Here is a 27,003-nt window from a genome sequence, read left to right on the forward strand (position 1 = left end):
TCTCAAAGTAATCTAGGATGCATTCATTAAGCACAGAAGATTTCTGCAGTCATTTTAATTTCCATAAAGATGTACAAAAGAAGAAGTTCTCTGGTTTAACTACAATGGGGTAGGCTCTCAAAATCCTAGACTTGTATTAACAGAAATATCTGTAGTGTAATTCCATTTCTAGCAAAAGCAGAAAGAAGACGGTTGGGATTTTTTATGAGCTAGAATAGCAGAGGTAATGTTATATCAAACTATAGGAATTTAATTACCCCATTCCACAAATGTAGTTTTCAAATAAAGGAATCAAAAGGATTTCTAAAGCCATTCTTCTGAACTGTGATATAAAAACCCAGAATACATTTAGTAGATGTAAAATGTATTACTGTACATTATGAGCCACCACAATGAATGGTAGCACAATAAGAAACACGATATGAGATTGAACACACAGTGATTAAAAATCTCTTTGCTCTCTTCTTAGAAATATTGCAATTTGCTTAGAGTTTTACATGCTTGTCACTGTAAGGATGGGCATTTCTGGAATCTTTTTGATGGGTGGATTTCACACTGGGGAAAGGTCTCCCAGAAAATGGAAATGCTGTCAGTTGAAGGCTTAAATCCAGACTAGGTGTAAGTAAGAAATGCTGTTAGGGTTGGGAGGAATAAATCACCCTGGGGGGCCTCATCATTCTTTTCAGGGTCTGAAAGTCTGTCCTTTATAGTGTCCATAAAAAATCATCTCAGCAATGAGAGGAGGCTGATGCAGGGTGACTCAGGGACTTCTTTACTGAAAAGTCTTTACAAAAACTTTTGTTTCCCCTTCCTATTACAAAAGTGACACCTGCTAATTGTAGAAAATTTAAAAAAATGGATAAGAAAGGAAAAGAAAAGAAAGATCATTTGTAATATTACAGCAGCAATGACCACCCTTAACATTTTGGCATATTGTCTTCTAGTTTTTCTGCAAAGTCATTTTACCACATCAAATAAAATCTTGGTCAAGGGAGTCTTGGCTTTGGAAAAAGGAGCAATGAGGTGTGCATGCATTTATCAAACACTTGTATTGTCAGGAGAGACTTTATCTTTTATATCTACAGAAGAAAGAATAAATTGGAAGCACTCTAGAAATATGGGGTTTAGGACTTTTAACTCAACTGAGTTGCAAAGTGTTTCAGTGAACATCATCTGTGGCTAATGAGTTTTGTTTGCCGTTTTTGAAAAAAATTAGCAGATACTACTTTTTTATGAAAAAATTGGTTTTGATGTGGGAGGGTCATTTGATTGTAGGACTGGGAGGTTGCAGTGAGCCAGGACTGCACCAATGCACTTTAGCCTGAGTGATAGAGCAATACTTCATATCTGAAAATAATTTAAAAAAATTTTTTAAAAGATATAAAAAATGGGTTTTCATACACATTTCCTCAATCTTCAAATTTCCATTAGTTTTGTCCCCATTCGTGAGTGCTACTTTTGTCCAGTCTGATCAATATTTATCCCTCCTATTGTTCTTTTTTTGAGTAAGATCATAAGCATCTGCCAGTAGCAAAAGTATTTGAAAGCTTCCCCATAGTAATTGCTCCTGGATTCTCAAAATGGGAGGGAGTAAAAGAGAAACTGGAATCCATAAAATAGAGTGACCCCTGCTGTGTATGACACTATGTGGTTTTTCTGGGCCTGTGCACCTTAGGGACCTGCTAGTGAGGCAGTACCGTGTAGTCCGAGGTGGGTAATTCAGAGTGCAGACTTTGGAGTCTAATTACCTGGGTTCGTATCCAGGCCCTGTCACTTCCTTGCTGGGTGATGTTAAAGAGAAGATTATGCATAACACTTGTTAAAGAATAGTAAGGGAGACTTTATTCAGGACTATCATGCTAGGTGTAGAAATGACTGCAACAGGGTTTTGCAGTAGGGGAGAGAGGTTGGGTTCAACTCATAACACAACAAAGAAAAGTGAGAATTTATAGCCAAGGAGCAGGGTTGGAGGGGAGGGGGAGATGGGCAGTACATGGAGAATCTCTAAGAGGAAACATCAGGGGCAAGGGGGGATTCTGGCTAAACTGACCTAACAGAGCTCTTGAGGAAGGCGGGTTGAGATGACCAGATATCAACTGGGGGAAGGGGGATGAGAAACCTGATCAGTTACAGAGGGCGATTGGAAATCAGCGGTAATACTGATCAGATATTGAGGGTGATCAGGCATCAAGGGTGGGGGATGCTGGCTAAACTGATTTGGCAGGATTCTTGCTGAAATTGGACAATGCAGAGATGAACACGGAAGCCCCAAAGTCAAGGTGTAGCTGAAAAAGAGCTCGGAGGAACCTGACTAGAGTTTAGTCAAGGAGGGAATCTTCAGTAACCTTGGACAAGTTACTTAACCTCTCTCTCTGTGCCCTAGTTTTGTCATCTTTAAAATGAAACTAATAATACTCTCTAATCTTGTAAAGCTGTTGTGGGAATCGATGAGATAATGCATTGAGAAGCTGCTTAGCACAGTGATAAGTATTCAAAAAAATGCCAGCTAGTATATTTCACCCGATTGTGCTCTTAGGCATCTGGGCGGCCATACCAGGAAGCACTAGCATGCGGGAGAGGCCCCTGGAGAGAGTTTCTGCTTTTCCATGTGACCTTGGGTAATTCTCTAACTTTCAACAACTCAAGTTTTCTCTTCTGAAATGCAGTCTATGCAGTTTATATTACAAAGGGGTTTTAGATGGAGATAGCATGCTACTTTGCAATGTAAAGTGTTTTAACCATAAATAATAGAGGTAAGGCCTCCCCTAAGAGATGTCAAGTTTCTCCCTGGAGATGGAAGAGGTCTCCCCTGAGTTAACAGCACACCTCCCCTGAGTGCACATAAAGAAAGGCAAGTCACAGGAAATAGTTTAGGAAAACAAATGAGAAAATATTGTTTGTGCCAGTGAGAGCACATGAAGGATGAATTCCTGACTAAACTTCTCAGGCAGATTAGGAGTGATGCTGTTCATGGATACATGCAGCCCTCCCTTAATAACTAAATAAAGCAATAAACTTGGGGTTTCAAATCTTGGCTGCTCTTCCTTATAAGTTCAAGCACCTGAGAACTCTAGCCAGGTGTTTGCAGTTTGGCTGTAAGATGGCTTCATTAACATAGAAGTATGCAAAGAAGCTATTGGAAGAGTTCCAAAACGTGATGTTTGCTGTAGTTCTGATGTGTTTTGGATAGGTCTCCAAGTTTGTACACAGGGGTCCTATGTTTGTCTCTGATTAACAAGGTTTAAAAGTTCTCTGTAATAAAACAAGGGGAGGTATCTTAAAATGACATACTTTAGAAACATTTAAATGTTAAGCTCTCACAAAAAACTTTTGAAACTTTTTTTTTTGTCTGTTTTCTTCTTTGTCTCTCAAGTATAATTAAGAAGTCTTAGTTCTTCCAAGATAAAAGTTTAAGGATATAGTTGGCAGGAAAAGGGGCATTGGATTTTGCTTTTTTTTTTTTTTTAATTTAATTTAATTTTTTTTTTATTTCAGCTTATCATCATGGGGGGTACAAAAGTTCAGGCCACATACACTGCCCATGTCCCGCCCATCCCCCTGAGTCAGAACATTCAAGCGTGACCATTCCCCAGATAGTGCACACTGCACTCATCATGTAGTTATACACCCATCTCCTCTCCCTACCCCCATCCCCCCAAGTCAGAACATTCAAACGTGACCATTCCCAACTACAGGATTCTGCTTTTTTGCAAAGGTTTTCTAGCAAAGGCATGATATTACTGGGTTCCTACTAAATCTTTTCCACAGATGTGATAGAATCAATTATGGCCCACTCATTTATTCATTTAGTAATTTTTTTTTTTTTTTTTTTTTGAGACAGAGTCTCACTCTGTTGTCTGGGCTAGAGTGCCGTGGTTGTCAGCCTAGTTCACAGCAACCTCAAACTCCTGGGCTCAAGCGATCCTCCTGCCTCAGCCTCCCGAGTAGCTGGGACTATAGGCACGCGCCACCATGCCCGGCTAATTTTTTCTATTTTTAGTAGAGATGGGGTCTCACTCTTGCTCAGGCTGCTCTTGAAGGCTTGAGCTCAAGCAATCCTCCTGCCTCGGCCTCCCCGAGTGCTAGGATTACAGTTGTGAGCCACCTCGCCCAGCCTATTTAGTAAATATTTGCTGAGCATCTACTATGTGTCAGGCATTAGGAATTCAACTGGGAAACAGGTGGATGTGGTCCTTCTTTTGGGGGGCTTACAGTCTGGTGATGGATATAGATAAGTGAACAAGGATTTAAAAAACTTGATAAGTGTAAAAATAGGAGAAGAAGGGCACCTAGGTTCAGAGAGCAGGATGGATGATCAAAGGTGGCTTCCTGGAGGAAGACTGTCTCAGCAGTCAAATTGGTAATTTTTAATTTACTATGACATACACTTACTGATAGAATAGATGTTAACACTTCAGGAAACTTGTATTTCAATGTGCTGTCTCCATATTGGAAAACTCCTTAGATTGAGGTTCAGGAACTGTTGACCTATAATTAAGCCCACAATTGTCTACCCAGAATGTAATTTTTCTGTAGTATGGGAGCCCTAAGATGGGATGAGTCAGCCACAGAAATACCTTGGTCCTTTATTGCCTCAGAGCAGGGAAACTTCACCTAAGTCACAGCTCTTACATTTATTTAGTACTTGACACGTGTTTGTTCATGTGAGTCTCACAATGGCACTTTGAGATAGGCAGGACTCATATTATCCCTTAACACAATCCTGGTATTCACATTGTGCTGTCCACACAACTGGTGTTCAGTAAACGTTTGTTGAGGAAAGAAATCCCCATTTTACAGATGAACAAAGGGAGGCTCAGAGAAGTTAAATGACTTGCACAAGACCGTACAGTAAAACCATGGCGGGCGCTGAGCTGCTAGGTTTTCCAAGACCTGGTCCAGTGTAACCAAACCACTTCTCAGGAATTCAGGGTGTCAAGGCAAGTTGTGACCAGGTGAAACAGCACAGGCACGTGCTCGTTATCCTGGGGAGGCAATTTGTTGTTACAGAAGCTGATTTCAGCCTCTTTAAATTATCTTATCCTCTAAAGGATTTATAAATTAGCATCTCTGGTCTGGCTAATGTCTGAGGAGAGAATGTGTGTGTTTGTGTGTGTGTGTGTGTGTGTGTGTATCTGTATCTACCTGCCTCTTAGTTAAAATTTAAAAAATTGTTTACATTCGCACATCAGAGACTATCACATGAACATTCAGATTCTTAGCTTCTCGTGAAAAGCCCAGCCTCTCTGGCAGTTAGATTGCCTTTCTACAGGGGCAATTGGCCAGAGAAGAGTTGCTGTTGTTCTGTTAGATGGGGTTCATGATCTCATTTGGGAAGTGGAACTTCATCTTCAGTCACCTGCCTGTCCTTCCTCTGCTGATTAGGGGGCTCTACTGATTAGGGGAAGGGAAAGAGAAAAGAGAGATTGTTGTTTTAAGCAGCAGCAAACACAGTAGCTCTCTTGGTAGCCAGAGAGTAAGTTGGCAAAATAGCTTGTCATGAGACACTAGAAATATTTCAAATCATACCATGCTTTACTGTCTCGTGAACTTTCACTCTCTCTTACCAAATTAATTTTGTGTCTATCAAATAATGCAAATAAATCAAATGTAAGTAGATTGCTCTAGTTTAAAGTAATATTATATAATATTTAGTTTTGTGCTTTGTAATATGACTTTTTAATATAAACACAGTTTATTACATTTCTAACCTAGCCTCATATATTGTAATCTTAGCCCTCGTGAGCTGTGCTGATTACAGTGTTGTTTCCAACTGGGAAGACTCAGAGGACTTGGCTTCCTTTTATGACTGGTTTATAGTGTGTGATACTCCCTGGCTTCTGACAGTCCTGTGCTGTGTTTCTTAGCTGACCCGGGGGTCATCTGCCCCAGGGCAAGCCATGGCAAGATGGCTGCAGGGAATCTAGACAAGCCCCTGTCTTTGCTGGCATACACCAAGCTCAAACGACAAGAACATGATGTAAATATCATTTCTAGGGTCTTGTAGTGTTCAGCCACTCTGGGAACAGAAGAAAGACAATGTGGTATGGTACAAATAACGTGGACTTTGGGGGTCAGGCACACCTTAAACTTGCAGAAGTTACTCAACCTAAGTCTCAGTTTCCCCATCTTTAACATGGGGGATTTAGCACTGGCACATAGTAAGAATTCGACAAATGGTAATTATTTATTTTATTTTCTCCATTTTGCAAACAAGGAATCTAAGACTCAGAATGGTTAAATAACTTTCCCAAGGTCGAGTAAATGGCAGAGCCTGCCCTTGAACCTTGGTCTCTCCCTCTGAAGTCAGTGTGCTCAAACTACCATGTTATATTACCTTCAGTGCCTACTCCTCAGGGTTGTTGTGAGTATGATGTAAAGTGCTTAACACTGTGTCTGGTGGAGTGCAGGCTTCCGTAACTGGCAGTGATTATTATTAGAGATAAGAGAGCTCGACTGAGCTTAAATGCTGTCTAGAGGTTCAATTACCTACAGACCCTCAATGTGACAGGGACCCCAATTCACAGGTACATCTTTTCAGCCCCATTTACACATATAGATGGTAACCCCATTTACACATATAGATGTCGACTCTTGCGCGTGAGAAATGATGATGGTAGTGGTGATGGTTAGTGACTAGAAAAGAAACACGACTTCATTAATAAAAACTTAAAATAGAAGACTGCTCAGTGCAATGGAGTGGTGAGAATGGCTCTCACTGCCAAACATACCTTTCTCGTCAGTTTTCAGACATATAATCATCTTCCAGGATTCTCTGTCTTGCCTGGAAAGAAATAGGTGAGAAAGAGCATGCACTTTGGACCTAATGTCTGGGAGGGTGTTGCTTTTAGTAACGCAGGGATAAAAATAAAATGGCCCTCTATAGGCAGTGGTGACTACCCGCAGCTCACGTGGGAGTCAGTAAAAATCTCATTTTTCATACTAGCATTCAAGAGCTGACCTTTAAAATCACCACATCTGGGGAGAATGTGTGATTTGATGCAGAACATTTTAGGGCATGCCAAAGGATGAATGGCGGAGGATGTGCTCATCAGTTTTCTTCTCCTTCAAGGAGCTCAGAATTGCTTAGGTCATAAAAGTCAGTTCTTGGGCACTTCTGAACCGACAGCATTTGCTTAAGTAGGTCTTCTGTGCAAAGTAGATTAAGCAATATAGAAATGGAATGCTGATCCATGCACCGGATGTGAAAATGCTGTGTGTGTGTGCGCGTGTGTGTCCTCACAGTGAAATTTAGCCATTTCAAGGCAACTGGTGACATAGTAAGTTCAGCAAAGGGTCATTTGGAAAAAGATGGAATTGCTTTAAAAGGAGAGCCAAACCCTGGGAATTGCTTTGCTAGGGGGACGTTGCACTGAGGCTGCTCGTGGGCTACTTCTAGAGTCCAAGGAGTGATACTGCTGAATACAAAAACCGGCTTTTGATTTGTGAAGCTCAAAGCACCTGCAGGTCCAGAAGGAATACAAAGCAGCCCCTTTGTATTCATAATGCCCTTTTGAAAGAGCCATGGGATTTTGTGGAAAACAACTGGCTAGATGGACCTCTCACAGATTCATCTGAGTGATCTTCTGTCCTCATCTGCTAAATGAAGATCTGGGTGGTGGTGCTGATAGAAATTCCTCGTAGCTGCTAATTCCGAGCAGTCTGGGCCAGGCGGCATTCCAGTGCTTGGGTCTGTCGCAGACTCCCCCATACCCTGACCAGCACAATTAGCATTTTCCTGGCTAGTCTCCAGTCGGCTCCAACCTTCAGAAGCAGTAAACTGAGAAATCTTCCCCCTGACATTTTCAGATGAGGATCCAGATGTCAGAATCAATGGGTTTTCAGAGTTGCTGCTTGTACTGAAGGAGGCCAGAAGCCACTTAACTGCAAGACTACTGAGCTGCTGTAGGAGACACAGCCAACTGACCTGCATCCATGCTCCTGGAGGCCTGCAATGTCTCAGGGCTTGACAGTGGCAAAGAGGCCAGCGCCACCCTTCCTCACTGGCTTGGAGGCCCATTGGCTGTTGTGAAAGGAATATAGAAAGGGGTCAAGGGACAGATCTATTTCTGAACCTCTAAGTGAAAACCAATTTGATGTGCTGTAGAGGGGTTTCATTTTTTTTAAAGTCTGTAATGCTGGAAAATTGGCTGAGGTTAGTAATTATTGATTTAGAAGGCCAGGATTGACCCTACTGGCATGACCTACTGGGAAACTCTTCTTGCTTGACCATTTCTTCCCTCCTTTTCTTCCTTCATTATTTGCTGAGCACGGGCAGGCAGGGTGATAGAGACCAGACATTAAACCACAACAAAGACAGCAACAACCGCAGTCAGACCCTGTCTCTGATTTCAGGAAGCTTAGAGTCTGGTGGAGGGGACAGGCAAGAAGACTGCCAATTTCAGTGTGAATCTGTAAGCGCTACACTGGGTCTGGGAAGAGGACCATCTAAACTGGTGGACCAGCAGGAACCAGACAAAGTGGCTGGGTGGTGACAAGAGCATTCCAAGGGTGCAAAGATGGGAATCTGATGAGAGCAAGATCAGTCTGCACAGTTGCCACTAGTTCCCTGGGGGGTTCAGGTGAGACAGTTGAATTATACTATTGGTGAGGTTCCAATATCATTTGTGGATCGAGTTTATGGTAAATCCAAGTTGGGAGGAAATGAAAGTCTCTTTTTTGAAAGGATTATTGACTCTTTTTGCTGGAGGGTGGATAATCGGGAGGTACAAGATTGAGAGATGAGGCTGGAGAAGGCAGTAGCTAGACCACAGAGAGTCTTTTCTGCCATATGGAGACACTTGGAACTTTACTCTAGGGCATTGGAGACAGTGCAGGTTTGTCACTGGGCTACCACGTGGCCATTGTGACCTGACGCTGAGCCCTGGAGATGGGGGAGTCTTAGATGGACCTTGCCAGAGTTTAGGGTACCAACTGCTTAAATGAATGCAGGACACTCCTATTAGTCTATAAGTGGGAGGAAGAGGATGGGGGATATTTCTATTTTCTTTCTTAATTTTTTTTTCCTTTAAGAAAATATCATTAAGGCCTGGTGTAGGAACTAGTAAATGTTAAACAATAATAAGTCAGGTGGCCTTCTTTGTCGTTGAAAATGCTCACAGACAAGCTGGGAAAGGGGCAATAAAACTGAAATGGCCAGAGGGCACTTAAACGAAATCATCCATTTATTCTTGAAAGCAACCAAAAAGATATAGGAAGCAGTAGTTAAGAATCACACAGAAAAATTCCGACTTAAACAGTGCCGCTGAAAATCGCCTATGTCGACGTATTCTTCAATAAAAGTTGTTTTCTGCTGACACTCTTTTTTTCTTCCTTCGGATGTTCCTCTTATATTTGATGATCAATTTTCCACAAGGTTTGCCATAATGTTTCCTTGGAGCTTAGGTTTTTACATTTTAATTCATTCGATGGCTGTTCTTAACCTAAGACAATGTATGCTGTTTTCACAATTCAGGGTCATCATTTTCTAGCTGACAACCCATTACTCAAATCCCAACTCTTCTCTTTTTCTTCGTTTATTTTTCTCTGACTTGGTTTGAAGAGAATCACTAGCAAAAGAAACAGTCGCTACTGGTTCCAGGGGAGCCTGTGATCTATAATTTAACTTACCTTTACCTTCAAATGATGCTCATTTTGGGTTTTCTTATCCTACACCCCCTTTCCCAACACCTCAGGCCTCAAAGTCATAGACCATGAACTATGTTAGTCTTCCTGGAAACTTCTCTTTCTGCAGTCCATCTGAGATCCCATTTCTCCTCCAAAGTTCAACACAAGCTTCGTATTCTTCACATCCCAAGACAGACAGCAAAGTTATCTGAAGTTGGGAAACAAGGTTGATTACTAGCTCTGCCAACTACTAGTTGTGCTTTATAAGAAGAACCAAACCCTGTGAGTTTTACTATTATTTTTTAGTCTACTCTTCCCATCCATATTGTGCCTTTCTTGAGCATAGAGACCATCTCTTTAGCTACTTTTGTAATCTCAAGTAGACATTAGTACAGTAGAATTTAATAAATACAAGTTTTTAAAATGTGATTTGTTTAAGCTGTGACCTGCTGAAAGCTGTGGTGGTTTTCATTTAGAGCCTCAAGGAAAGTAAATGGTGAAATCTGAGAACAGAAATCTAGGTGTAGCTATAGTCCTGTAAGGCATTTGGACAGCTGGTACTTGGATTCTACACAGTGACTGTCTCCCAAACCTGTGAATGCTTGACGAGTGGCTTCCTTTTGCCAAGGGAAGGCTTCAGGATGTGGCATGAGTGGCTTGTGATTGCAGAGCAGCTGTAGCCCCAGACTGCAGAGGACCATGTTGACGAGGACTAGAATACTGGACCAGCCCTAATGTCTGGAAGCTCTAAGTTTCTGGCATTTTTTAATACTCTTATTTTATACAGGACTAGCCCAGGGCAAAATAATGAAGAATGCAAAGCCCCCTTTCTATTATATTATCTCTTGAAGCCCAGTCTTAAAGAATTTTTCCATTTAGGAACCCTTCCTCTGCAAAACAAAGCACTGAGAAAGTTAATGACACCCTAGTGTGATTTGGCTTTATTTGTGGCTCTTGGGAGTATATGGAGTTTAAATGATTAAAGAAACAACAACAAAAATTGATGTCTAGTGGGAAATTTCCTGCCCTATGATGTTTGAGTGAGTGTTCAGGGAAGTGGGCATTTTAGGGGCGACGAGACTTCCATGGCTTAAGTAACACAGCCTCCATTTTCACTTTTGTTTTCTAGTGTTGATTTTTATTGCCTTAATATTTCTATTCCAAAGCTTTCTGCTTAGCTATTAAGTCTGATTTTAATTCAATTCTATTATCATTTACAATTTAATCAAGATTAAAGAATCTTGGTTAAAGGTGGGAAAAAACGTGCTGCTTATAAACTGAAATTTTGTTGCAGCTAAAATTCCAACTCTAGTAGCTGGGGGTGGGTGGTAGAGAGGTGAGTGGGTGGGGACCTTGAGTGGTTTCCACCTTTTCAACAACTATGCAAGTATATACAGTGACATGCTAGTTGTTTGAACTAAGATGGAAAAGTGTTAGCAAAAACACGATGAGAAGGCGGCTGTGAGTCACAGAGCCCTTTTTATGTGTTTTTATCTGCACTTACCAGAGGTGAAGACCCCCGATGTTAGAACATCTTTGAGTGTCATTCTTCCTTTCTGGGATTTATCCTTTGTTATGACATGAGCATCTAATAGAACAGATGCTTGTTAGATGTGTGTCGGAGCAGGTTCCTCGAGGTCTCAGCTCTACAGGCTTTGAGATTTTATTTGCTAGATCATGAAGAAGAAGAGGTGGTGGGGAGGGCATGGGACATGAAACCCAGAATGGGGCTGGGGCATTGTGGGTGGCCAGGGGCATTTGGGGAGTGTGGGGTAATAGCTATTTATACCCATTCTAGAAATGTTTCAGTGTTCTACAACAGGAGCTGCTGTGCCAGTTTGGCTGATAGTGGCTCTGCATCAACAGTTGCTGATGAGGAAAGAATGCTGGATTTGAAGGTGGGAGACTTAAGCCTGATTCCTGGCTCTGGCAGTCATTTGCTGTGGAACCTGAGCAAATCACTTGAACTTGAGTCTAGTTTTCCCATCTGTAAAATGGAAATAATAATAACTGCTGTATCTACTTCACAAGTGTGCAGTAAGAGAACATATTTGAGAACATTGTGTTAAACCAGGAAGCCTTCTTCTGGCTAAGTTTCCCTATTATCTTGATATTTTAGCGTCATTGTTGAATTCTGTTGTTTAGTGATAATTTCGAGTATGGAAGCATCCAGAATTATTTATTCGAACACCAAATATTATATTTCAGTGCTTTCTGAGTTTTTGAGTCTGCTTTTTGTATGTTTTTCTTGCTGCCCCCGTATGTGAGGGCATGGTTTGGAAACTTTATTAGAACTGTGTGCAGTAGGATCTGATTGAGAGCCTGAGGGATTCTCTTATAAGTAAAGTACACCAAATTTAGCACATAACTTTTTGTTATATTTGGCATATTGCAGTCAGGGCTCTTTCAAGCTCTCTTTGATAACTTGTTGCTTCCTGTTTGTGCACTGGATATGTAAATAATAGAATTCTAGATGTGAAAAGACATACGTGATTATTTAAAATATATGCTACCAATATGCAAGATCAAATTTTTAGGGAAGGTGAGAGAGTAGAGATATATCCCTCCTGCACTCACTTGCTCACGTAGGCATTTATGAAATGACGTGTGTAAGCCAATTTCCTGGAGAAAGTGAAAGAAATAGGAAACTGGGGCTTTCTCCTAGAAGTTTGTATGTACCATTTTAAGCTAACTTGTGAATATAGAATGACTCTCCAGAAGAGGCTATGTCATGATTTCAAGGAATGCAGGGGATGGTGAGAGGAGAGAGGCAAAAGAACCCTTTAAGAGGGAAATTGGGACAATAAATTTCTTTCCCATCAAGACTTCCTTGACAAAGTCATATATCTTTTTAATTGGAGTATGTGAACTTAGCAAGAGCTTCAGGTACCTAACACCAAACATAAGAAGGGTGCTGCATGGGGGGCTTTTGTGAATCACCATGTGGGACCATTACCTACTTTGTTGGTGTGATTCGTGTCTGCAGACTTGGTTCCCTCAAGCTATAGCCCTGCCCTTTTGGCTCCGCCAGAACTGTTGTGAGAATGGTGCACTACCAGTAGCAATCTGAAGATGGCAGCATTGGGTGACCTATCTCATTTTCCAAGCACACTCCGTGTTCCACAGCAGTGTTTGGATTTCAGTGTCACTCAGATTTTCTTCTGCTTAATGACTGTTTATATGTAAATGACTCTGCTTTTCTTCTATGGAAAAGGTCTGATCTATCATTTCTGTTTTGTTTTTCAGTTAATGATTGTATGTAATTATATTCAAATAAAATATTTATAAATCATTACATGTTATTAATGGTATATACAATTTGGAATTCAGGAAACATCAGCTTTGATGAAAGATACCCTTCACTTTGGGAGGTGTTAGTATTATTATTTGTTTCTGTTGAAAAGACATCAGTGGCCAAGAATCTGCAGTTCTCTTTTGCAGGTGTTCTTACGAGGCTTGGGATATTTTTTATTTTTTTTAAATTTTTTGATAATAGGATATTTGTTTGGCAAATCTCTGGGGAATATATTATAGATCCACATCTGGATAGTTCTCTGAGGAAAAAAAAATTATATTTTCTTAAATTTTCATGAAGCAATTAATTATCCACGAATTCCGAAGGGTCTTCAAGGGGTCATCTAGTTCAGCTTGAAGCAGGCTTAACATTTAAAACCAGACAGTAGAAATGTGTGGTTGCCCGTCCCCCGATCAGTCATCATGCCCTGTGCATTGTAAGGTCTTCATCAGTGTTGAAAATAGGAAGAGAAAAATTATCCTGAGCAAGCAAGTCTGTAATTCGAATTTTGCCAACACCCGAGGTCCAGGTGCAGTTTACTGTTTCTCTTTCTCTGTTAGTCACACATAGAGCTGCAAATGGAAAACTGTCTCAAAGCAAAAGGTCGAATTCTCAGAGGAGAGTGGGCTGTAGAAGCAGCATCTAGGGGCCTTCCTTGGTTGGGGACAGCAGGAAACCAAAGGAAAACTTAGATCAGGAATGAGCAGATGGTGCTGTACAAGGCCAGAGTTTCTGGAAGGGCTCCCAGATAGGGTCTGGGGCCAGGCAGCATTCTGAGCACAGTGGCTCTTTCCTCTGAGGTTGCCCTGCTTCTAGAAGCATGTTAACCAAAGACACACCAGGTGAGAGATTTAGCTTTGAATCTTCAGCCGAATTGATACAGACCTTTTAATTCCTGCCTTAAAATAGGATGGGATGCCAAATGTATGTGAATACTGTGTGTATGGAACAACAGATTTTCTCAGAGGCTCTCTCAGCCTGTTTTGATTTGGATCATAACTGTGACCATGCATTATGTACACATTGATGTGGCATAAGGAAAATTAAAAATGCGCTTAGTAGGCTGACCTAAATGCTCCTGTAGCTGGCTCCAAATGTGTATTTTGGATGCTTTTGAACATGACAGCACATTTTTTCACACGCTTTTCTATATTCAACATTAAGGCTCCAAGGATTTCATGTCAGGTACTATAAATGCAATATAAATTAGGGAAATCAGCCAGAGGCACACTAAGAAGATGCCACGAGATTCTCATTTTTTTCCATTTTAGACTTTTATTTCCCCATTATTTGGTTGTAATGTAAAATCATTCATCTATTAATTTTTTATCTAGAAACTTTAAAATGTGACAGATGTTGATGTCAAGCTCTTTAAAACCCTAAGCTCTAGATCTCTTAAATGTCACTGTCTATACTGGTTCTGGGTAAATCACTTTATTTTCCTCAACTTGAGTTTTCCTTTTGATAAAATAGGAGAGCTGAACTCCCACGTCGCTTCCAAACCTTTTGTTCTACGACTGCGTATTACTTCTCTTCATTGTGCTCAGGATTACGCAAAATATTTTGGAGGACAGACTTGAGGGTTGTATTTTAACTTTTCAACATATATGCATATCTCTTAACTTGTTTCTTTTCATGAGGCCTCTGCAGTACTGACTTCTCCCAATCCCCAGCCTTCCCTAGCTCATGTCATATTCCCATTCACTCACTACTCTTGTCTCTTGGCTGCCACTGCCTTCTAACTGGTCTCTCTGCTTCCACGCTTGCCCTCCAGTGATCTCTTCTTCACACAGCACCGCCATGATATTTTGAAAGCTAAGTCAGAACACGTATTTCTCCTGCCTAAATCCTTCCGGTGACTTCCCATTGCCCTTGGAAATAGAAATCTATTCCTGCCTCAGGGCCTTTGCACTTGCTATTCCTTTTGCTGGGAGCACTTTTCTCCCCCTATATCTTTCCATGTCTGCCTTTTTTGCTTCTTAATGAAAAGCTGCTTTTTAAGTAGGTTGCAGCTTAAATATCACCCCTTCATAGAAGCCTTCCTTGACTACTCTATCTAAAATAGTCACGTCCCCTGCTTAATATCTGACACATTACGTGGTTATACTATCTATAGAACATATTGCACCTGCAATTATTCTGTCTACTGATTTTTATTGTTGTTCTTGCCCGTATCATCCCTGCAGCATATATGCTTCATGGGATCACAGCGTTCATTGCCTTGTTCTGTGCATATCCTTAGCATCTAGAACAGAGTTTGGGATATAATAGTTGCTGAAGACGTGTTTGTATAGTAGACAAATGAATGACTAGATGGATGTCACATGCAGGAAAACTACAGCCCAGAGAAGTTGTAGTCACATAGCTAAAAGTAAAGCCCAGACCAGAAATCAGCCTCCTTCAGACATTTCTTTCCTCCAGGTCATGCTGCCATACACAAGCCTACCTTAGAGATTGTTCATTCATTCTTTGCTTATTTAGTCATCAAATAATTATTGAGCTCTTACGATGTTTTTGACACTATTCTAGATCAGTTGTTCTCAAGCAAAAGTGATGTTGCTCCTCTGGGAACATTTGCCAACGTCTGGAGACATTTTTGGTGGTTACAATGGGTGTGGGAGATGCTGTTGGCACCTAGTGGGTAGAGGACAGAGATATTGCTAAACATCCTACAATATACAGGGCAGCCTCCCACAACAAAGAACTATGCAGCCTAAATTGTCAATAGTGCTAAGGGAGGGAGACCCTGTTCTCAATGAACAGAGATGCCTGCTTTTATGGAGTTCATAGTGTAGTGTGGGGAGACAGATGATAAACAGTACGTATCATACAGAAATTGCAGACTATGTCAAAAAGTGTTGTGATGGAAGGAAAGAAAAGGTAGAATAGACTAAGGAGGAGTGCTGCTAGGTGCTGTGGGCTGTGATTTTGGCCTCTGTGGGAGGTGAATCAGGAAAGGGAAGTTTGCCTCAGGACGTTAAGCTCCGTAACCTGGAAACAAGCAGTCCTGTGAGTGTAGCCCGGTGTCTCCTGAACCAAGGGACATCTTAACCTCCAAATAAAAATAGAGCAAACTGCCATGGGCTAGAAATAATTATTATTTTCTGCCCCTTTTCAGGAGTGTTTAAATTCTCCTCTTTCTCAACACCTTCAGCCCTCTATCAGTACTAATGCAGGACAGTGTTAATTTAATGCAATTTTTATTGCTCATTGTCGGCTTCTCACTTTTCTCTCAGAGCAAAAATAGTGAGATTTCAGCCCCTCCCAACAGCGTCATGAGTTTGTTCTTTGGTTGTGCAGAGATTTCTGTCTGTCTAGGTTGATTTCTTAAACCCAACAGAAGCAATCGTAGATTTTAACATCCTGAGGAAGTTGTAGTAGTTGATGCTGATAAAACTCAGGCCAATGAAGTGGTTCTTTATGTTTATATTTTTATATGTATGTGTACGTACACACACATGCACACACACAACCTCTGACTTTACGACAGATCAATTTATGGTTTCTCAAGTTTGCAATGGTGTGAAAGTGATATACGTTCAATAGGAACCATACTTTGAATTTTAAATTTTGATCTTTTCAACACTTTATTATAAAGTAGGCTTTGTGTTAGATGGTTTTTGCCTAACTGTAGGGTAATATAAGTGTTCTGAGCATGTTTAAGGTAGGCTAGGCTAAGCTATGATGTTTGGGGTAGGTGTATTAAATGCGTTTTCAATTTAGGATATATTTTCAACTTGATGAGTTTATTGAGATGTAACCCTATTGTAAATCAAAGAGCATCTCTCTGTGTGTGTGTGTACACATAAATATATATATCAATCTATATATGCACATACATATGCATACATTTAAGATTTCACTAAAAAGTATACTAAGATTTTGGTTTTGGTAATCTGGTAGGCATATACAGATACTCACTTTCTTGATCTTTCTCTTGTTTCTTTACCGCAATTCCTTACCAAGCATTGGCACCTAGTAGGGACTCAAATATTTGTTTCATGAATAAACAAACTGCAAAAATCAGTTTGGGATTACTGGATTCTAACTTATTTTTCCACAGTTGTATGAACTTATTTATATCACTGAAATACACTTTGGTAAATATATAGCATATTATTATGGTGTTATCATTGTGATATATTCATTCATTTCTAAATCTGTGTTTTTTATTTTTAAAGTTATTGCAGGGGATATGATTTGACTCAGAGGGTTTCTGAATCCAGGAGGCATAAGACTCTTAGTAATTAATGCTTTTCCATATACCTTAAACCTAAGGAGGGAATGTTAAGCAAGAAAATAGGTTTCCATAAATGTCTTGATTTAAATGTATTTAAATTGATAATGCTAAGAAATTATGAACAGCACACCATTTTATTCAGGGGCCACTTTATTCTATCAGAGGACTCATTGACCAGTTTGTTGGATTTCTTTTCTTTTTTTTTTTTTTTTTTAGTGCTATTTCTTCACAATCGAGTTTGGGCTTTGCAAGCAAGAAGGACAGCTGCGGGCATATGGAGCAGGACTCCTTTCCTCCATTGGAGAATTAAAGGTATGAAGCTGTGAAAGAACATATCCATCCCAAGCAAACTGGTTCAAGGTCATGGAAAATATTGATTTGTTTGTCTGAGCATTTCTACTCACAGATACTCCATACATATTTAATATAGAGGATCTAGCACCTCAGATGTGGGTGCCGACCTAACTTTTTGCACTTCTGGAAATGGGTCATGCCTTTCTGAGTTCATGGTGTGACTCAAATGGATGAGCAGCCATGTGCACAAATCAACAGGAATGACAAATGTATGCTCAAATGTTGGGTAACAAATGGTTGGCTTAAATTTAGTGCTGAAAGTGGACAATGAGCTAGCAGTGATCCTACTGATTGATATTCACTCATGAGTGTGGTTTGGCTACTCTGATTTCTGTCACCTCCCTGGATCCCTTTAGACTCCCCAACATCTACTTCCCCAAGGGGAGTTTGAGGTTACTTCAGGTTCTTCAAAAATTAATGTGCATTAAAACATTTGTGGGCATATATAACAGAAACAAACTAAAGAAACCTATTGTCAGAGTGGCATCTAATACATGTAATGATGCCTAGGAAATGCCATTTTTTGGCCTTAACATGCAGTTAAATGATCATTTATTCAAGAATTTTGGGACCTGGAACATTCTGATAATTTAACTATTCTGGTTATTTAAGAATTGCTATTTATACCGCTAGGAGACAGCAAGTTTTAGTGAATTTAGAATGTAATGTGACATACAATCTGGAAATGGTGCTGAAATAATTTAATCTTTCTTTGGTTATTCAGACTAAGATCAGGATTATAGATTATACTAGAGTTTTTATTTTGAGCATTGATTATCTTTACATAATATAATTGTGAAGTATGTAGTTATTGGAACTTTTTGGTTGTTTGTATTCTTGAAAGATGCAATGTAACTGTAGTTTTATTGAGTCTGCTCATGTTATGAGTCCATTCATTCATTCATTCCTCAAACATTTGGCTGAGCCCCTACCATGTGCTATATGCAGTGTCAGGCACTGGGGATAAAAATAAAGAAATAATGATAAAGAATAAGAATAAAATAACAACCACCTAAACAAGCATTTAAATAGACCTTAGTATTTTGGTGCTTCCACTTAATCCTCATAACAACCCAATGGGATGAGTGATATCATTACTGCAAATGAGAAAACTGAAGCATAAAGACATTAAGGAACTTTCCTAAGATCACACAGCTAATAAGTGTTGCAGCTGAGCCCAAATCCAGGCAGTCTAGGCTCTGGAATCTCAGCTTTTAACCATTAAGCCATGCTTTCTGGGATCCCTGCTATCGAGGAGTTTATAGTACATTCTAGTGCAAGAGATAGACAACCAATCAGATAATGCAAAGGTGTGACAAATGTGACCGGCACATATTAGACCATGCCTGAGAGGGCTTCCTGACCCGGGCCCTGCTGTCCAAGCTGATTCTTGAGGGATGGAAAGGCTAATCAAGAAAAGGATGAGACGCACAGGCCAGTCAGTGGACAGCAGTGTGTGTACCACCTGGACTCCTGTTAAAGCCTGGTCCATTTAGGGAACTGTCTGAGGCTTAGCACGGCTAGAATAGAGGATAGTGTTCAACCTAACAAAAACCTGAGGTAATGTGGTAATTTTTTTTTTTTTTTACTAAATTGCTCAACAAAGAACCCATTGGGGGTTAACCTCAGTGCAGTGGCCAAAGCCCACAGCAATGGCATGATGTCATATCCCCATGAGACCATGCCCTCTATAATAGAGTGCTGCTTGATTTCTCTGAAAAAAGAGTCAGAAAATGATATAGCTCTTGAGCTACATCTATTTACATTCTCCTCAGATGGTTTATAAATTACATCAGAAACAAATCTCTCTCATGGCCCCACCTTTCGACAGGGTCTTCTAGTCTGGTTAATGAGGCATGTGTAGGCAGCACTAGCGTGAATCTGTTGTTTTTGTTCCTATCGGTGTGGACAGAATCGTCTGGAAATGGAAATCAGCCAGAAATATGTACACCGAAGGGCATTGTCCGCCATGCATCTTCTTGTTCTGGTCCATCACCTCCAGTCATTAGCGTTCTTCCACTCTCAAATTTCAACACTCCAACATCTCTGTTATTTCTACGTTGGGCTATTTTTACAATTCGGAAATTCTTTCTATAAGAAATATCTTCTGATTGCTCACAGAGAGTACATAACATGAGACACTTTCCTTAGCGCCGTTCCCCCCCCCCCCCCCCCCCCGTCTCCCTGCCCTGTTTGTGAAAGCACCCAGCACTCTCACAGCATCCTGAACACTTCTTTCATTTGAATGAACAAATGCTGCTCGTGGACCACTGTATGGGTAACTTTATTAATAGCATTATCTTAATTCCTGTGTAAACGTGCTTACAGTTTTGATTGCAGTGAGCTCCCGCAGTAAAATATTTTATGTTGTTCCAACTGCAGCCCAAACATAGGTCCCAGCTAAGTCGCTGGAGCTTTTGGTATAGTCTTTATAACTTTTTCCTAAGTATGCACAATTCACTTTCTCTTCTTAAACAGAACACATTCTAAAATTTGTGCTATAAGAGGCTAAATTTTCCTAAGGCATAGATGTTGTTCTTCAGAGGTAGCCAAATACTTCCAAGTAGTGTATCTATAGTTTGGATAACTTTCATTTTCTCCTATTATTTTTTTTGACAATGCTTAGTTTTTTCTTTGAAGACAGAAACAAAATAAATATGGAAAACAAAATAAAGTAATTTGATAACCATAAAGACTAGTTTTTCCTCTGAGTAATGATTGCTCTCTCTTTTGTTCTAATTATCTGTTCTTTGGTGTACTTTGAGGAATTCCAAAAGTGTGTCTGGGTGGGGCTTTTCCATATCTCCCATCACTGTGGAGAGCAATTATTAATTAGCTAAGTCATCTGGAACACTGACTTTAAAAAAAAAGGTTGAAAAAAGGATAATTCATTGCTATTTACCTACAGTCTAGCTTGCATCTTCCTTTCACATGCATTTTCTCTCCTAGAGTTGATATAACTATATGTCTATCATTTTTTCATTTATTATTTGCTTGCTTATTCATTCATTTTATTTAACAAACACAAAATTGGTGGTCCAAGTCTTCAAGGAACTTGGAGTCTAGTAGGGAAGTTCTAAGAAAGGGATTGATAATGGATCTTTGTTGAACTCCCAACTCTCTTGGAGAAGCAACAGTGAAGTTGGTTCACTTCAGGTGGTAAGGAAATGAATGCTAAGCAATGAATTGGCTGAGTCTTATCTCAAAAAGTTAACCCATCTCAAAAGCAAAAGGAAATTTCTACTTTTTCTTTTCATGGGCAAAAATAAAATCTAGATCTTTATTTCCTTCAGGCCAGAAATCAGATTTTTTGGTAAGTAATTTAGCCTTAGCACCTACCTCATGGTAGTTGCTTGAATATTACATATAAATACATCTGTTTTGCTTCTTAAGCTTTGACAAAGCTGATGGTTTAAAAAATTACTTATTATTATTTTTTGGCTTTAGTTTTAGGATATTTTTGCCTGGTGAATTTATTGTATCACCTTCATGTAGCTATCAATCAGCATTCTCAGAACAGCTTTATATTTATTACAAGCATTTGTATTTACTACCACTTGTAGCAGCTCTGGGAGGTGGTCAGAATTTCTGCCAGGATGTGGAGAAAGAGGCTCAAGAGGCTGGCAGGTTCTCTGAGGTCATCTGGTAGGTCAGTGGTGTGGCTGGAGTTAGGACTCACTTCTGTGAGCTCCCACACCTTTACCGTGTTCGGATGGCTCACACCACCCTTCCTCCTCCCCTTCTGGTGAAGCTGGCACTGATAGTAATGACAGAACAAATACTGGATAATGGGAGCTGGAAACTCTGTCTTTGGCCTTTACAAAAGGATTACTTGGAGACAGAGGTTGTTCCCTTGCCCCTGCAGCTTATTCAAACTGGTGAAACCTTCAGCATCACTAATTTAAAAAAGTGTAATGCATCATTGCCCAGTTTGGCAATAGAGATATTGATGCCATGTTGTCCTTGGTTAGCAGGATATGCATGTGAGGAAGGTTCAAAAAATATTCCATACATATGCGTATAATGTGTCTCTATGTATACAAATGTATACATTTATTGTTGTTCTGATGTGGGAAAAGATGATTGTGGTGTGAGCGTAGGAGTGTTTGCAAATTCTTATTCAGAATCTAGGGCCCAAACTACCCATAAACCTGACTTCACACTTGAGATTTTTTTCCAACTTTAACCAGTCCTAATATAGAGAGTGAGGATCACAGGGTTTGCATTTAGAATAGTTGAGATAATAACTCTGTGTCATTGCAAAAGCAGGTGTCTGGGAGGAAGGAAGATTTTAAACTGATGAACCCAGGGCAGGCACTATTGTAGTCTAGGACCTGCAAGCCTCATGTCTAGGGCCATGTTTCTTTCTCTATGGGTTCCAGACCTCTGAGAGAGAGGGGGGCTGCACAAATGGTAGGAGGTGTGGCTGAATACATATGTATGCTAACCATCACCTCTGGACTGAATTAGTGATGATAACTAGTATACTGAGCACTTCCCCTGCCAGGCACTTTGCGTGCATTACTCATTTAATTCTGACCATGACCTTGAGTTGTAGATGCTATTAGTATTCCCATTTTCCAGATGAATATTGGAATAGGCTTACAGAGGTGAGGTAACTTGCCCAAAGTCTTGTAGTTAAGCAGAGAGAGAGCCAGATTTGAACCTCAATTCTTTATCTTAATAACCTATGATCTTAATTACCTTATAATATTTTCTAGTAACAAATGGGTTCTGGAAAATTCTTAATGTTGAAAGAGATTTTTATATTCAAAAGGCTGTAATGGAAAATAAGTCTGAACTTGTGTACTGAAGCCAATGAATTGATAGTGGCTACCGGTGTGGAGGCCATCGCAGGCGCAGGGGCAAGGCTGCCATGGCCAGTTTATAATGGCTGGAGTGGAGGGAGGCGATGTTGGTGTGAGTGCTCTATATTTGCAGGTTCTGTTAAAATGGTATTGCAAGGAGAGCCTTAGAATTCATGTAGGTCAATCTTTTCAGTTTATCAAAGAGGAAACCGCAACCCAACGTGGGGTAGTTTCACTCATTTGATATTTTATGTCTAGCCTCTGGGACAGCTACATTTAGAACTCAGGTCTCCTGGTTCCCAGTCCTGTGCCCTTGTCTTTAGCACTATGGGTAAACCCAAAATAGTCCTTTTAGAGAGTGTTCAGATGTGAGAAGGTGGCTCTCAAGCATTCCTGAACTTTTAAAGTGGCTTGAGAGTAAAAGACGGTCAGCCAGGTTCTGCCGGCCTTATAAAGCTTCTCTTTGCAGGAAGTTGGATTAATTCTTGCAGACTTCAGGATATCAGACTGTTAACACTTCAGTAAAGAATCACCACAGATTCTCCTGAGAACATGAAAGAGTTTGGCTCAATGTTTACAGAGAATCCACTTTGGACATAGAGGACAGAGCACAATAGCTGCTCCCCAAAACTGAGGCAGCTCAGTACAGAGAGAGACATGGATAGGAATTGGGAAGCAAACTCAACAGGGCTTCTCCAATGGGCAGTGGACTTTGGAATCAAGGGAGACATGCATGCTATTTTATACTCCTTGGGCCACACTATATAGTTAGTATTTGGAGATAGAAAACCTCATGGGCTGCATGGATGCTCTTGGTAGTCATCACAAAGAACAGCTCATTGTCAGGTAAATGAGAACATTTATAGGTGTGATCACCACCACATTTGTTGGTCTCATTCACTGGCTCCTCCCCCAATTCCAGACTCTTGTCATTCTACTGGCTAATCCATGGGTACCATTATTGCCCCCATATTCATTAACAGCCAAGGAGCAACACTGGTTTCATACTTCATTGGTGGAGAGGTCCCCAGCAGGTAATCAGCATATCACATACGCAGCAGGCTCCTGAGGACAGACTGCATTTTTGAGAGCTTAAAACACATTAACTTCCAGTTTTTCCTTTAAATATTACATTAGGAAAATGTGATCCTTACTGCCTAATGATCTTTGCCTCAAATTATGTGCTGTGAACCCACTGATTTTTCTTGAAGCCTGGATCAGAACACCCTGCACTCTGGGCCTTTTCTTGATCTGCTTGAATCCCCTTTACCTGTTAAAATGTTAAATGAGTACCTGACTATCCAGTGGAATAGTCACATGATGAATTTTTCTAAAACCACACTGATTTCAGTCTCTGTTATTGCATATACCCATTCTGGAGGCATCCTTCACACATGGTGACTGCTAAGGTTGCTAATTTTAGCATTAGCAGAAATCTTTTTAGCAGAGATGTCCCAGGGAAGCCATGGCTTAAATGTTCTTATAGCCTGTTCTGCTACCACCCTGTCCTGACCCTGAACGTGGAGATGAGAGAGAAGAAAGGTCAAGGGCCCTGAGTCACCACTGTCTTTCCTTCCACATATACTGATGGATGAATAGACAAGTAGAGCAACATACTGCAGTTGCTGCAAAGAAAGCAACTTCTAATTCTGAAAACCATGGCAAACCAATAGCAAGCCAATTCTTTGCAGAGGAGCAACAGTGCTCATAAAGGGCATTTTGTTTCTTGAAACTGTGAATTTGTTTTTAAAATGTGGACAGAATTATTGGTCATGTGGAACCAGAATCCCCTGATGTTCACTGCACTGCATTGAATCTAGCACAAATGCATTTGCAGGTGTAGTGACCTTCTGCTTATAATGAGGTTGTTCTGTGGGCCAAAAAAATGAGTTCACTGTGAACAGCCCTCTGCATTCTGTGATTCATATATGCATTGATCTGGACAACGGAACTTTGCAGGAAAGCCAATCACACGCAGGGTGCCCTTTCTCTTACATGTCAGTCTTTTGGTTCTCAATTGCGTTTTCAAGCTTAGGAAACCACAGACTTCTTCGTGGAGGGCTTTAAATCATTCCATGCATTTTGAAATTGTTGGAGGAATGCACCAAGAATACTGAACAGGAAAAGGTTTTCAGAATTTCTCCAGGAAACCTTAGCAGTTAGAGATTGAGAGGGTAGAAAAGTGCCATGGGTGGAATCCAGAGGCTGGAATAGAGTGTCTTTAGAATGATCCAGCCTAAACCTCTCATTTATTATACAGTGGTGGAAATGGAGGCAATTGGAGGTTAAATGATTTGCCAAAGTTAACTAGTTAGACAGCAGCAACACCCGGCTTTCTAACTCCAGCTTTCTAACTCTCTGTGCAAGGCAGTTTCTGCTACCCTTTTCCTCTCTCTGCCTCTTTCTCCCAATTTGTTTACCCCTTAAATTAAGGAAAAGACAGAATCAAGAGGAATATTCCCAAAATATACTCCACAACCACCTATCTCAGAGTCACTTTGGATGCCTTTAAAATGCAGATCTCTTGGTTCCATCCAGACCAATCAAATAAAATCGAGGCTGGGATATCTGCATTTTTCCAAGCTCCTTAGTGATTCTTATATATGTTACATTCTAGAACCATCAATCTAGGGTCTATAAATAGGCAGGTGGCATGTGGCAGGAAATGACCACTAACTTTTAACATTACTGAATTTGTCTTGAGAATACAGTCATTCATTGTTCCCTGCTGTTCTTAGTGCCCGTCATGTGGTGAGCTGCTCTGAGCTAATGATGGCTTAAAGAGTAATTACCCCAGCTTTCCTGTTTTCCTAATGTCTGCTCTGGGCATAACTGTACTTATTAATATTACCTGTTTTTTCCCCCCAACTGGCAATGTTTATCTGCTGCATATTGCTCTGCTATACTTGGTGGAAGGTAAATTAGTGCTTTGCAAGTATTCTCAAATATCCAGCCCCACTCCAGACTCTGTTGGTACACAGTACCTGGCCTCAAAACGTCTCTCAATGAGTCCACACAGATAGTTTAGTCAGAGCCCCAATTACCTCTCTAAGCAGGTAATTATTACTTCTGCCATTTAAGTGAAATTTTAGTGCGTTGCTTATAGCAATAAATTTAGGAGCATATTTATGCTGTCCCTGTTTCTATTCATAGCACAGATTTAAAATTCCACTTCTGTTGGAGTATAGGTCTGAACCGTCCTTCAGTATAAATTTAGCTGATAATAAATAAAATAATACCATAGCCCCATTTCCCCCTCAGAACCTGACACAATTAAACAAACAAACAAACAAACAAACTCCTAATACTCAATTTACTCTGCATACAGGAGAGTTCTGTATTTCACTGTAGACTAGTAACTGAGCATCCCTGTAGCATTACTGAGCTATCAAATGTGTTGTAAAAATGTGATGTCATGGCACTTCGGAAGCCTCATTATGGAGTTTAACGGGTTTTGTGGTGTATTTTGCAGCATGCCCTTTCTGACAAGGCATGTGTGAAAGCCTTTGACCCAAAGACAACTTGCTTACAGGAATGCCTTATCACCACCTTCCAGGAAGCCTACTTTGTTTCAGAAAGTTTTGAAGAAGCCAAAGAAAAGATGAGGTAAATTTGTTTTTCTCCCATCTAGAGAAAATAACTTTTAATTTTTCTGGCTCCATTTCTTCCTTCTATTTATCTCTTGTACCAGTGGGGGTTGATTGTGTATTTTTCTATTTCTGTTTATTCTGCAGGGACTTTGCAAAGTCAATTACCCGTCCCTTCTCAGTATACTTCAATCCCTACACACAGAGTATTGAAATTCTGAAAGACACAAGAAGTATTGAAAACGTGGTGCAGGACCTTCGCAGCGATTTGAACACAGTGTGTGATGCCTTGAACAAAATGAACCAATATCTGGGGATTTGATGCCGGGAACTGGTGTTGTCAGCATGATCTTTTTGGGGCTTAGCAACAATTCAGTCAATGTCATTTAACACTAATAACTTTCTGTGTCATGGCTTGGCTAGTTAGCATGCAATTCCACATATCTATACCTACTTGTAACTTACTGTGTTAGTATGTAAAACACTGAAAGAAATCCAAATAACTACATGTATGAAAGGGTGTAATATGTTTAAATGTCTTAAATAGATTCGACATTACTGCTTAGTGTCTTTAACCAAACTGCATCTATTTAAAATTTGTAACAAATAACCCTCTTAGGATCCTAGCTTATGCCCTTTTCTTTCTCAGACCTGAGCCTTTTCCTCTGTGTTCATTAGATAAAATGAAAACAGCAGTGAAGCTGTTTCTATTTTCAATAGTATCAGTGTGTTCACAGCATAATTTGAGACAAACCTAGAATTGTAGGAAACTTCCCATCACAGTAACAAAAGATTCAATATTCTGTTTCAAAAATTGTTGAGGTAATAAAGTAGCTGGAATGATTTTGAGGCTGAGTATTTATACAATGCAAGAAAAGAGAACGTTTTACAAACAAAATACATAGGTTGCATTGACCTTGTAGAAACTGAGTTGTGAGAAGCTTTCTGAAGTATTTTGGAAGATAATACTTCTAGAAATGACATTAGGAAAACTAAACAGTGGGCAATAAATCCTGTGACTGTGAATTTTATGCTGGAATAATGTGAATTATCATGTTCAGATGTTTAACCCATTTCTCTGGTTTAGAGGAG

General features: G+C 40.1%; 1 protein-coding gene across 1 annotated transcript in view; it reads left to right on the forward strand.

Annotated features, from left to right (window-relative positions):
* The window catches only part of TPH2 (tryptophan hydroxylase 2), an 89,702-nt gene extending 62,733 nt beyond the window's left edge, over positions 1-26,969 (forward strand). The window contains exons 9-11 of the mRNA XM_069490657.1: positions 17,379-17,474; positions 25,797-25,930; positions 26,059-26,969. Of these exons, the coding sequence (XP_069346758.1) occupies positions 17,379-17,474; positions 25,797-25,930; positions 26,059-26,233 (405 nt within the window). The 3' untranslated portion in view covers positions 26,234-26,969. The remainder of the gene's footprint in view (positions 1-17,378; positions 17,475-25,796; positions 25,931-26,058) is intronic.
* Positions 26,970-27,003: the final 34 nt, after the last annotated feature.

This window comes from Eulemur rufifrons, chromosome 16, assembly GCF_041146395.1.
Source record: "Eulemur rufifrons isolate Redbay chromosome 16, OSU_ERuf_1, whole genome shotgun sequence".
Taxonomy (NCBI): Eukaryota; Metazoa; Chordata; class Mammalia; order Primates; family Lemuridae; genus Eulemur; species Eulemur rufifrons.